The sequence below is a fragment of the Tauraco erythrolophus genome, chromosome 20, assembly GCF_009769465.1.
Source record: "Tauraco erythrolophus isolate bTauEry1 chromosome 20, bTauEry1.pri, whole genome shotgun sequence".
Lineage (NCBI taxonomy): Eukaryota > Metazoa > Chordata > Aves > Musophagiformes > Musophagidae > Tauraco > Tauraco erythrolophus.
This window is the reverse complement of record NC_141484.1, coordinates 11,825,814-11,838,319: the sequence shown is the minus strand read 5'-3', so window position 1 is coordinate 11,838,319 and position 12,506 is coordinate 11,825,814. Positions and strand designations below refer to the sequence as shown.

Here is a 12,506-nt window from a genome sequence, read left to right as displayed (position 1 = left end):
CTTCTGCCCCAACACACCCTCTGACCAGTGTGATGGCAAGAACGTTTGCTTAAGCCAGCAGACCTCTTTCCTCCAGGATGATTCCAGCCTCTCATCCAGCAGCACTTCTGAGCCCTGGTCTGGTTTTCACCCACCCAGCTTCAGAGACCTGCGATGTATCTCCAGGGGCTGCTGTTCTCTGTCTTACCATGGCCAGGATCTCTCAAAACAGTGATGGACGGTTCAGCTGTACAAACCAGCGATACTGCAGTCACCTCTTTCAAGAGCAACACCTCTGTGTCTCTGCAAATTCATCTAAAACTTTTATCAGTTGTTTCGGTCCTTTATGCTCACAAAGGAAAGTTGTTGGTTTTTCTCCAGTACCACTGGCCTTCCCCACACATGAATAAACTGATCTGGTAAGTTTAAAAAAAAAAAAAAAAGAAAATCTTAAGTGCTAGGATGAGAACAGCTATTTGAAGATTATCCTTTCCTCTTTCCCCCAGTTGCTTTGGCATCTTTTGTTTATTTCCCCAACACAGACATGGAGTAAATGTTATTACTATCTAGCTACATCAAGAATTAATAATTTCTAAAAACAAATTTAGCAATCCTTCAGACCTCTACTGATGATACATAACCTGGAAGCCTTTCTAGAGTATCTCCTGATGCAGTAATGGGATGGATTAGTAAACCTGGCATGATCAGAATAAGCAAAGACCAGCCAGACGCCAACATAACTCAATGAGAGCTTATAGGAAGACCAGTAAGTGTCCTGGGCAAATGACAAGGGTTAATTTAAGAGGCGCTACATGGAACAGGGCCAAGTAAGAAGTTATGAAGGACAAAATTCTACTGTTTCACCAATGCTGGAGCTCATTTATTTGAAACTACATCTAAAGGATAGGCTTTTATCCCTGACCATTAAGTCTGTGTGATGACACAGCTCTTCATATGCAGCACCTTGAACTCCAACATCTTGATTTTCTGCACAGTTGTCACTCAGTTCACCCTCCTGCAGAATTCAAAAATCACACCTTCTTCAAAACATCACCACACTGTACAGCCTTAATTTATTCAAAGGAAGATGGAACTGAGTTCTCCCACAAGGCTCCCAAGTTTCCTGATCATCACTGATTGCAGAAAGAAACATATGAACATATTGTAGGTTGTTGTCATGGCTTGGTAGCACATAAACACAGAAGGGATGCCTTTATTGAGTCAAATTTAACTGGGAGGGAGGTAAACGGAACAAAAATATCTAGTTGGAGATACCCCTGTTTGTTGCAGTGGGGTTGGACTAGATGACCTTTGAAGGTCCCTTCCAGCCCTAACGATTCTATGATTCTATGATTCTATGATTCTATGATTCTATGATTCTATGATTCTATGATTCTATGATTCTATGATTCTATGATTCTATGATTCTATGATTCTATGATTCTATGATTCTATGATTCTAAAAATTTTATACAGCTATTTTATAACTGCAAGTTTCACAGTATATTACTGTGTCTAAGACAGCAGATGGGAGGTATGGGCTTTCTGCATGCAAACTGAAGATACAAAAAGTAGGCTGAGATTGTTTTACACACCTTGAAAAGCTTCTTGGTGGTCAGCCACAGAAAGAATTAACAGGTCTACTCGCACATCTGCCTTACAAACGGACACCCTACTTAATGAATACCACCACGTAACTGTTAGAGATGCCCAGAGATTTCAGACACGCCAAAGGGGCAGAGTGATGCCCTGTGCCTCCTCCCTGTCCTGCAGTACACGGACTGCCCAAACGGTCAGGTCTGAATTACAGTCAGGCACTGTATCAGATCAGGTCAGATCTGAATTACAGCAGCACTCAAGAGCTGCAGTAACGAGCCAGCCGGATGAAGAACCAGACTTCATTAATTTTTCGGCTGACAGAGGTAGATACATATATTAAGAACTTAAAGGCAAGTAAAGATGCTTATTCACCTCAAGATTCTGGGAGCAGCTGCAAACAACGTGGTTGAAACTCATTTCTGCTTTACCGAGGAACGGGATACAGACAGCATCAACCAAGAGCAATAAGGCACGTTGGAATGCATACTCTCTAGGCAAGGCTCCAGAGACAAATAGTAAAGCGGTGCTCTGACAGAGGTTTGTTACACAAACGCTCCTTCAGGACACTAATTGTGGCGTCTGAATGTTTCCAGATGCTTACAAGCCATTATCCAGTAGTATATCATTTAGTAATTTGGATTTTGGTAAGCTATCCCAGACTGCAGAGCTCAGGTTCCTGGCGCTGGCCGAGCTGAAAACTGCATTACACGGTAACAGCAAGCAACCTGAGAAAGAGGTGTGAGAAAGTGAACGACCAGCAAACAGAGAGTGCATTATTTCCAGGTGGAAAGCACATGGGAATTTAGGCTCTAAATCTGGAGCACAGGCTCCAGAGCAAGAAAGGTTTTCACAGCCTGTCTTCCCTTAAAACCGAATCAAACTTTCATTGTGTATACACATACGGTGGTGTCAAGTGTCGAAAGCCTTGTACAATTCCTTAGATTAATAGCTCAGCTCCACGGTTCCTGCACCAAGGAACATGCTGTTATGACTGCTGGGTTGGTTCCTCCTGCCGCAAAATCAAAAGGTCTTTTTAAAGCATCACTTCAGAGAGCGTTAGCGAGATGCAGGTAAACTTTTGGCATTTGTAACAATCAGTTTGCATCACCTGAGCACCCCGGCTCAACGTTTATCTCCAGTTCTTCAAATACAGAATGTGACAGATTTACTCTATTACTACATAAATAATTAAGCTGAAGTAAGCATCCAAACATCTCCTACTATTACCTGAAAGACAAACCAGTGGTTTCTAGCCTAGAAAGCATACAAGTTTTCAGCAGGAGCCCATCTACTGATGGGGTCGAGCACATTCTCCAGATTGATAACTCACACCATCACAGCATTTTCTTGCCTGGTTTCACTTCCTGAGGTTATGGACCCACATTTCACACTCCAAGACCCATCAAGCCTGAGCTTGACATGGTTTTCTCATGTACTATCTTTTCCCCCTAAATGAGGCAGTTATCCAATCCTAAATTTAAGCCTTAAAGGGCAGGCAGCTCTTCAATCTCAGAGGGGAGGAAAGTGAGGCAGGGACCTGGGGTGAAACACATCTGCTGCTTCCCACAGCAGCCACCCCCCACCCTGCTACAATCCACCTCCTCTCAGGGCAGGGGCAGAGGGGCCACACAGCTCCCCCAGCACCACGGGCAGCCCCACACCACCACCCCAAGCCCATGCTCCCAGGTCAGGGCACAGGCAAGACCAGAACTCAGAAATTTTCCCAGATGTCTCTGTATAAGCCCAAACTGCTAGATAAAACACCAGTGAGTCTTGTTGGCACCCAAGAAGTTGGAGTAAAGGATGCCAACAAGGGTAAGGAGCCCCTGCAGAGTACTGGTAACCTCAGCTCTGACCACAGCTGAGGGACAAGAGCCACTGGGTGTTACTCAGAGTAAAACCTATGGATGAGGAGAAGGAGAGGGCAGAAGCACAATGCTTACACAAGCTATTAAAGAAAAAACACAGCCCAAACTTTAGAAGACTTGTCTGTGGACATCTCTACAGCTAGTGCTGAAGAGAGGATGTTCACCAGCACTGTATTTTCCCATTTACAGCCTTCGGGTTGTGTTTAAAAAGACAAAAGCCAGCACTAGATCAGCAGTGGAGGTTACTCGTGGTCAGCCAGCCCACCACCTCTCAGCGTCGCAGCCGCTCAGACAGCACGACTGCTTCAGCCCAGCAACTGCTGAGAGGTAAAACACGATCTTAGGTTGCACCAGGGCCAGAAAAGTATTAATATCCTTCCCCAAGGCTCCTGTATAGCTGCATGTTGGAGCCTGACTGCTCTACAGATGCCTTACACCAGGCTGCCCGTGGCTTCTGATGCAGGCTTACAGCTTGAAAAGGTGTCCTGCACCACAGTGCACTCCGCTGAGCGCTTGAACAGGAGTCCATAATCCAAAGCACTGCACCTTTTTGGGGTGCTAAGCTACCATGTTTTATAGAAACAGAATATTTGACAAGAACATGCGCTTTTCCATACCTCTGCTTGCCTGAAGGCAAGGGGGGCACCGATTCACTTCCGTTACATTCCTCAGACATTTCTAACAAAGTAAAACCCTACACAGAACTCCCGCAACTTGATCCCATTTATGAGTCTTCCAATTAATATAAAACGAAGTTCTTGTGTCAAAGCAGCGCATATAATTTGAACCCCAGCATTTCTTCTGCTATATATTAGGTACTAGACCCAGAGACTGGTTTGTGTTAAGGAAAAGATGAAATTAAGCAGCAAACTTCGTTTCTTACAGGTTTTTTTTTAATACCAGTTTTCAATATTCAGTAATATGAAGCATTCTCAATTGGACCAGCAGGAAAATTAAAGCAATTAGAACACAGACGCTTATATAATAACACAGATTGTTCTAGGTTATGCTCTGGCCTCACAGGAGGCAGCAGCTTAAGAAGAGAAACAGCTTATAGACAGCTCCTCAAGTGCAATTTTATAAGAGCTTCCACCCACAGCAGGAACTGGGGACTACAGCATATTTCTCATTCTTTCCCTCTTCTGCCTCAGTAAAATGGAAAGTATATAAAAAAAATGAAAGTAGCACAAGGCTGCAGACCAATTACAGAGGTAATAATTGTAATTATCAAAAAATATCTGCTGAAGTATTTTTAATTGCACAATAGTAAGCATGTTTTCTTCTTTACTGGTAGAAATAAAACCCAGTAGGCATATACGTAGAGAGCAATAACTAGCAGCAAGGTTCCAGGAGCACTCAGCCTCACATAAACAGTTTTGAACCATTATTATAAAGTCTTTGCTAAAAAAAAGTGGAGGAATGGGCTGAGAAGACAATGCATAGTTCATTAGAGTTTGGAGGACTTTGCAGTTGAATCTAACCCTTTCCTCAAGAAAGCTTCACCATCTTTTTGTCCTTCCTCAAAGGACAGCAGAAGTAGTCATCTCCAACTCAACTTCACCTACAGCACGCACACATCTTACACCTGAAACTTTCTAGCTGAGCACCCAAAAGTAGGTCATGGGCTCACCAACAACAGACAGCACCAGGGGAACATCCCACATATGGTCACATCAAGGCAAGAGGCCATCTGGGTACTGACACGGGTTAACGGAAATCAAGCATTTGAGAAATTCTATTAATTTGAATCCTTTGGACTGAATGAGGTCAGAAAGCAGTTAAGTAGTAATTGCAATGAGTTATGGGGGTATCAGTAAGCTACATGTAATCAACCGTGGGCCACAGACTTCCTCCAAGAGAGTTGGGACTAGAACAGATATGGCAACAGCAACTTTTTTAAATAGATTTTTATAAAACCCATTGGATTTTGAATATCTTAGGTTTTATTGCAGTTTAATGACACCCTATGTTTGAGCGAGCCATTCCTTCATTCCATCTTCCTGCACTGGGTACAGGACTGGGAACTTTTGGCTGCACAAGACAGACTTTTGGTCCTGCGATATCTTCTTTCAGTTAGAAGAGATAATCAAACTCGAACATTTATAGACCCATCGAGTTGACAATGTACTATTTATCCAGGAACCTTTCATATATTAGTCTGCACTTACCAGTCAGACCATTAAAATACAGCCATCTGCAACTCAGATACTATACTTTTCTGGAAAATCAGGATAGATCCTTTACATGATCTATACTACTAGCATTTGCTAGTGCACTTAGCAAGAAACCCATTTTGGTTTAACAAAATAGTTCTGTTAACCAGATGAACATAATATTTCTACATTCATTAACAGTCTGTAGGAACAAAAAATTAAAATATGCTTTTAAAAGGGAAATGGAAGGGTCTTTCTTGCCATCAAAAGAGGTACTGATACAAAAGCAGAGCTTTAAATCACTGGAAAAAGTGTTGCCCAGCCCTGACTTAGAAATATTAACAGTCATTAGCTTATTCATTCCAATCCCAGTCAGTGTCTGCAATACCAAGAACAAGTTGCTTTCCATTTAAGTAGAAATGAGGTATTTACATTCCTGATCTATGCAACTAGATGTATTTCGATTAACTGAAACTTTTTTAATACTTAAAAAAAAATGAAACACTAAGTTATACCCAGAATGCTGCCTAACAAAGCATTGAAACATTATTTAGAGTGATCAAGAACACTCCTGACCACTTTGTTTTCTGCAGTTCTAGAAGGGGTGTATATAGCATGTGTCAAAATTTACCTTCAGAGTTCAAAAATAAAAAAGAGAATCATCTTGCTTTGAAGTGAAAGAACAGGACTCTCAAACTGCACACTAACATACTTTTTAAAAAATACTTTCCTTCGGATCAGTCATATGAGTTAAAATGGGTAGTAAACTTTGAGTAGAAGCCTAATCTTGAACATAACTGACATGCTTATATATAAGCTTTCTGAAGAGACATTGAAGTTACTACATTGTTGATACTGAAGCACAGAGAGATCAAGATGGAGAAAGATGGAGATGGAGAAAAAGCCTCTTCCTACACCAGAAACTCCTTTGCAGCTTTCAGACCTTATTTGTAGCTCTCCATCAAGGCACCATCGCATTTCTCTCCTCCACATTGTCATGTGCAGCACCTGCCCTCCTAACACTTTATTTTCAGACTAAATCCTTCTTTATGTTTATCATCACCCCTGCTGTTCCATCCCTTCACACCAAAGCCACAGACTTATTTCAAGTGTCTCCCTCTTCCCAGGGCTCCGGCTGCAGGAGCCAGCTATAGCTCAGCCAGCCAAAGTCACTTCAGCTGGGCTCCACACACTGCCCACAACAGCCAACTGACACCGCGAACCTCAGCCATGAACAAATCTGCTCCTGAACCTCTACAGCTTACAACACAGCAGTTTAAAAATCAAACTCAGTGATTTCCAACGTTCAAACGCCATATGGGACCACGAAGCGTTTGGAAGCTGGTTCATGAGAAACCCCAAACCCCAAACCCCATGAAGCAGTGACAAACAGAATTACTGGAGCAGTAGTCTTGCCTATCACAGCTTGTCACAAAGCATTAAGGCAGCAGCAGTCCTGAACTTAGTAGCATTCAAGGCTGATGGACCCTTAAAGATACGATCTTTCCAGTGAATGTCTCCATTTCATTGTCCGATTCAAAGACTTTTTCCACACACTCCCTACACCTCTCCCCATGAAATCATGTTTTGGTGACATGACTCAAGCAGAAACCAAAATCTAGGCTGACATCTAGAAGCCTTCACATTGGCATTTACATGCAGGTCTTGTAAAAATAAAGATGTTTCCTCACCCAGGCTACAGACCTTGGTGACCCAAAACCTCTGACGACTACACTCCTTTCTTAAAGCAATGCCCCAGAAAGACACCTTATACCATCATGGTATAAGGATATTCAAGAATCACCACAAAACCAGTCTGAGCAAAATCATGTTTATTCCAGATTTTCAAAGGACCTCCTAAGCTTTTGGGTACTCCTCCTGGGAACCCTTACAATGATCTACCTCCAGTTTCTGATCCACAGCTATGAAGGATATTGCTAACTACACACCACGGCTAGTGTTAAAGCTGGCTACTCTGAAGCAGAGCAGGCAGAATAGTGAATTTTTACAGGAAGCTGAAGAACTGACAATTCACAAGCATATAAGGTAGCAAAGACCCATGAGAAGCCGTCACTACAGCAAGACATGAGACCAACTTAGAGTATTAGTGACTCAAATGCTACATTCCTGTCATAAGATACACTGATACCCCTAGAAAAGCACTAAATTTGGGAAAATTTACCTATGAAACACAAGGAACAGTGAAAACTACCAAAGGCAGAAGTAATGAGGAAAAAAATCACCTGCTGTAGATGGCTGCAACTTCACAGAACCAACACTTGCACTTGATGAAAACAAAGCCTCAAACATGAGCAGAGATCATCTCAGGGACGCTGAGATTCTGCAGGATCATGCTTAGTCATTGATGGGTTAAGGAGAAAAGTCCAAGTGCAAGAAGTCATAATGATAGATCTACCCATTCTCAGGGGTGAAGATATGTATGTGTGTATATATATACATAAAAATTAAAAAACCCTTCAAAAAATTTGCAAAGACCGTACAGCTTCTCTAGGAAATAATTTTTCTTAACATATTCTTCAGTTACACTCAAAATGAACCTCACGACAAGAAATGGAATAGGTGATGTTAAAAGCGGAGCAAGAAATGAAGTTATTTCACCTCCAAAGAAAAACTGGGATCACTGTAGTTTACACTCCAGCCATTCTTCCCAGCAGTTCTTGTACCAGTCCTGCTACCTTTTGTCTTCTGTGCTGTCATGAACAGACCAGAAATAAAGACAGGACCAAGCATGGACATCATGCTTTTACAAGCAACTGGTCTGCCACGTTCTCCATTTGTGTTCATCTCCCACAGCACAGTAATACTGCAACTCAGAGGCCAAGGCCGTGCCCCTTGGCAGACATTAGAAACGCTAGAAGTTCCAGAAACTCCTCGCCATCCCTACTTAGATGTTACATGAAGCTCTTGATGAAGCAAGCATCAGCACCCAGGTCATGCCCACTGGCACAAGCTAGCTTTAGTCAGCCCTCCCTATTCCCCCAGCAATGTCATCTTAAAGAGGTAGATTATAGACTGATGACTGGACCCACTGACCAAATCCCTCAGCTTGTTTGTTTCCTTTCTAGGGATTGAAAGGAAACGTATTTACTTCAGTTGACAGACTTTCATCTTCTGCTTCCTAGAAAGGCAACGCTGCGTGCTGCCTATTGTGAACTGAAGGAAACCAAAACAGATTCTCCACCTCCATCTTAACTAGTTGAGACCAACACCAAAATATAAGATTTCAGTTTGGCTATTAGGAGGGTACTATGTGGAAATCAAAACATACCTTTAAGTGACTCTTGTCACAGCCAAACCACCATCATTCACTTCATCAACTCAGTTAACTTTGGCTCTGCTCTTTAGACCAGGTGAACATCAGCAGGATGCACAGGCAACTGCTCTGGGCTGTGCACTCAGCAGCAGCAATGCTAGTGCCACACTCCAGAAGTTGAGAACTACCAGAACTGCACCAAAATCCCCACCAGCTCAAGTTCTTGATGAAGTTTCTCTCTATGCTTGTCAGCATTCAGCCTTTAATAGTACTCAACTTATTCTTTTCCCCTCCAAAAAATAAACTGAGCTTTAATTTCAAACAAGACGACATTATCACAGCTGCATAGAAACATTCTTCTTGGTAACAGCAGCATCCTCCAGCAACGTTCCTGTAACTCAGACCTCCAGTTAAGGCCAACAAATCCATTAGCTTCTTGATCCCAACCAACCTCTTCCAGCTCGGGGGCGAGGGAGGTCAGCAGTAACATAGTGATGCAGTAATCCTCCTGGGTGACAGCCGTATCTCAATGCCAAGGAACCAAGTTTTAGAGTCTGCCTCAACAATTATAGAATGAAAACAGAAAGCACCTTTTTGGGAAGCAGAAGGGGGAAAAAAAAAAAGCTAAGTCACCTATAGGATATCACTTAAACTCCACACACACGATAAGCCAGCCTTCCACAAAGGAGAGTTTTGAATTAGTCAAAGTGACACAGCACCATACCCTCTGTGCGGACAGAAGTGACAGGCTCTCAGCGTCACCCTCCAGAGGCACTTGTGGCTGTGCTTACCGCGTAGAGTCCTTGACTAGAGCTTGCTTTGACATTTGGGGCCTTCAGCTTTTAACCTTCATAACGAAGTAGTTATAATAATGTAATGAATTTCATAACAATTAGCATTATGATTGATACATATACTGAAAACCTTTGACCTATCGACTGGTTTACTTTTAATTTTCAATCCAGTCCTTACTAATTATCCAATTAGTTTACTTATAAGCTTGCAGGAAGCATTTCAGAAGTATTTTTCGCTGAGCTCTGCTGTAAGGGCCTTGGTGGAAGGCCTTGGATAGGTAAAAACCAAAAATCCGCATAGGAAACTGACCAAAAAAAGCACAAACATGAAGAATATTTTGAAGTTGCATATAATTTCTAGCAAGTCCAAATATTTCCAAAGGCCAAGCAAAAAAAGGTACCCCATTAATACCTAGATGGAGGGGAAACTGAGCCAACTAACCAGCAGAAGTAAATAAAATGGATTTCAGCTTTAGAACAAGTGTTTATTAAAATGAGCCAAGCACTTCAGCAGATGTTGCAGTTTCTTCTAAGAGAGAAAGTCTACTCGTAGCTCTTAATGACACTCTGACTCAACGAGTCACTGTGCAGTGTTTGCCAAGAGACAAGGAGCTGCTCTTAACCGTGCGGCACAGACAACTCATTTAACATTGTTCAAGGAAGGAACAGGGCCGAAAGCAGCATCAGTGGCTGGGAGAAGCCAGATGTTCCAGTCAGTGCTTCAAAACCACTGAAAAAGGAAGCTTTATCTTATTGGTTTATTTTAAGCACTTGAACACATTCTTTCCTGGCCCACTAAGGCGATATTAGATTCCAAAGAGACATTTTGCATTCCTAGCACTCTCCAACTTCAACTTTTAAATAATAGCATAGGCTCTTTTTATCATTTTTAATAGGCAGCACGTTAAAACAAGATATATGCTTACTCATATGAGCAATTAAACACCAGCAATTCAGCAGAGTTTGGGTCTAATCTCGAGTCAGCTCAGACAAGCCATTTGATACCAGTCACTGTATCAGTTAAGCATGTCTGAGGCAAGTGCTCTAACGCCTGGCATGAGCTAAGCGCCCAGCGTTGCCATTTAGCATTCTATTTTTGAAAGATGCTTGCAGAATTATTTCCATAGGAGAATTTTTTATTATTTGTTTTATGACAACAGAGTTCTTGACCTGTACACAGCATGGAAAAAAAAGACTCTGGACTAATCTAAATGCTAGAGACACAAAGTATTTAGGCTGTCAGAGACAAGACCCACTTCCCCCATTTCAAAGAGGTAAAGGAACAGGAATCATATAACTTCAGCTGAATTAGCACCCATAATGAATCTAATAATTAGTACTTACATAGATGAGCCCAGAGTAATACCGATCCTTTAAATTATGCAACACAGAGGCTTCATTTAAACAGGTTAGTTCTGCCATGTCTTCCACTTTAGAGAACTTGGGAGGATTCATCTTCTGAATATCATCTTTATTGACTAGCGCTTTCTTTCCGTTCTCTGCCAGTTCAACCAACACTTCATCCCCTTTTTCCTCCTTGATGCTGGCTGCCTCAAAACCATGGCGCTCCGAAGGAATCCACACCAGCTTTTTCGCAGTCCAATCAGCCTGGGTGGCAGGGTTGTAGATTACAGCCCTGTCCACGAAGAGGTATCTCTCCGGATCTTCCTGTCCAGATCTCTGTGCCATCGTAGGAAGTGAAGGTGTCCACTACGAGTTACCCTGTAAATTGGAGAGGAGAAAGCAAAGAGCATGTTACATACACCATATTCTTATTGATGAAATGAATGGAGCTATGGCACATCAATTAAACCATCTACCACTAATATCTGCATCTCCTCTTGATGAAGAGGCACTGTTAACTTCTTCCATAGTCTAAAGAAGTTGCTATACAACTGAGAACCCCTAGCCACATGGCGGCCATCTGAATAAATGAACTGCCATGCAGAAGTCAAAATGATCTGTCAAGTACAATCCCAGACCCAGTACAGGAAATTCAGTATAAACCGGGTCTAAATGTGTGCCAACTATGGAGAGACATTGCGATAAACACGAGAACTGCAAGGAAAAACACATATCTGTCTTCTGTGCTTAAATAAGGAAGAGTAAATTTAACAAAAGCTTGCCAGTAAACTCAACTTCAATTTAACAAGTTACAAAAAAATAGATAAAAATATAAAAAGTGTTCAATGGACAGTAACCACAAGAAGGCGAGAATATGTTTTAAAGGGTGGATTTTCAACTATGGAGAAGAACTCAAGACACTTGAGGTTTCTGCAAGCCATCAAGCTAGCTAAACCTTGCACATATTCTTCCTGAAAACGTAAGACTTTGCATTTCCACAACCTGCTTCTGTTCTCAGTCGTGAGCACTGACATGACCATATTCCAAAAAAATGTCTCCAGATCTCAAGTTTACCTCGAGGCTCGAGACGCAGCAAGGACTGATGTTAGACTTTCCAACAGCTTCACGGGTAATTTGAAGGGGAAAGAAAAACTGCTGACAAGAGCTCCTGCACACTCATTTTCCCAGTGTGCCTCTATCTAAGAGAGGTCGCTGCATCTTTAGTTAATACTACTGTCACATCCAAGATTCCTTGAGCTAGCAGTTTCATCTGTAACTCCCCCAGGAGCAACAAGGTCAAGCCTGACACCTAGTACTCAGGTCATTAAATACCTTGGGATTTTTTTCCCCACACACTAGATCTTTTCTGCTGAAAAATGTTACACTAGCTAATGGTAGCCTCTTCCAGCAGGTAACCAAAAGGTTAGCTTCAAAAGCAAGGAAGGTTTCGCAAACTGCATTTGTCATCTTTCATACTATGGTATGTGCCCAGATG

At 42.1% G+C, this 12,506-nt stretch overlaps 1 protein-coding gene across 3 annotated transcripts in view; it reads right to left on the bottom strand.

The window, feature by feature from the left end:
• The window catches only part of MYH10 (myosin heavy chain 10), a 104,384-nt gene extending 93,028 nt beyond the window's left edge, over positions 1-11,356 (bottom strand). For all 3 annotated transcript variants that reach the window (XM_086623964.1, XM_086623965.1, XM_086623966.1), the window contains exon 1: positions 11,012-11,356. In XM_086623964.1, the coding sequence (XP_086480090.1) occupies positions 11,012-11,356 (345 nt within the window). The remainder of the gene's footprint in view (positions 1-11,011) is intronic.
• Positions 11,357-12,506: the final 1,150 nt, after the last annotated feature.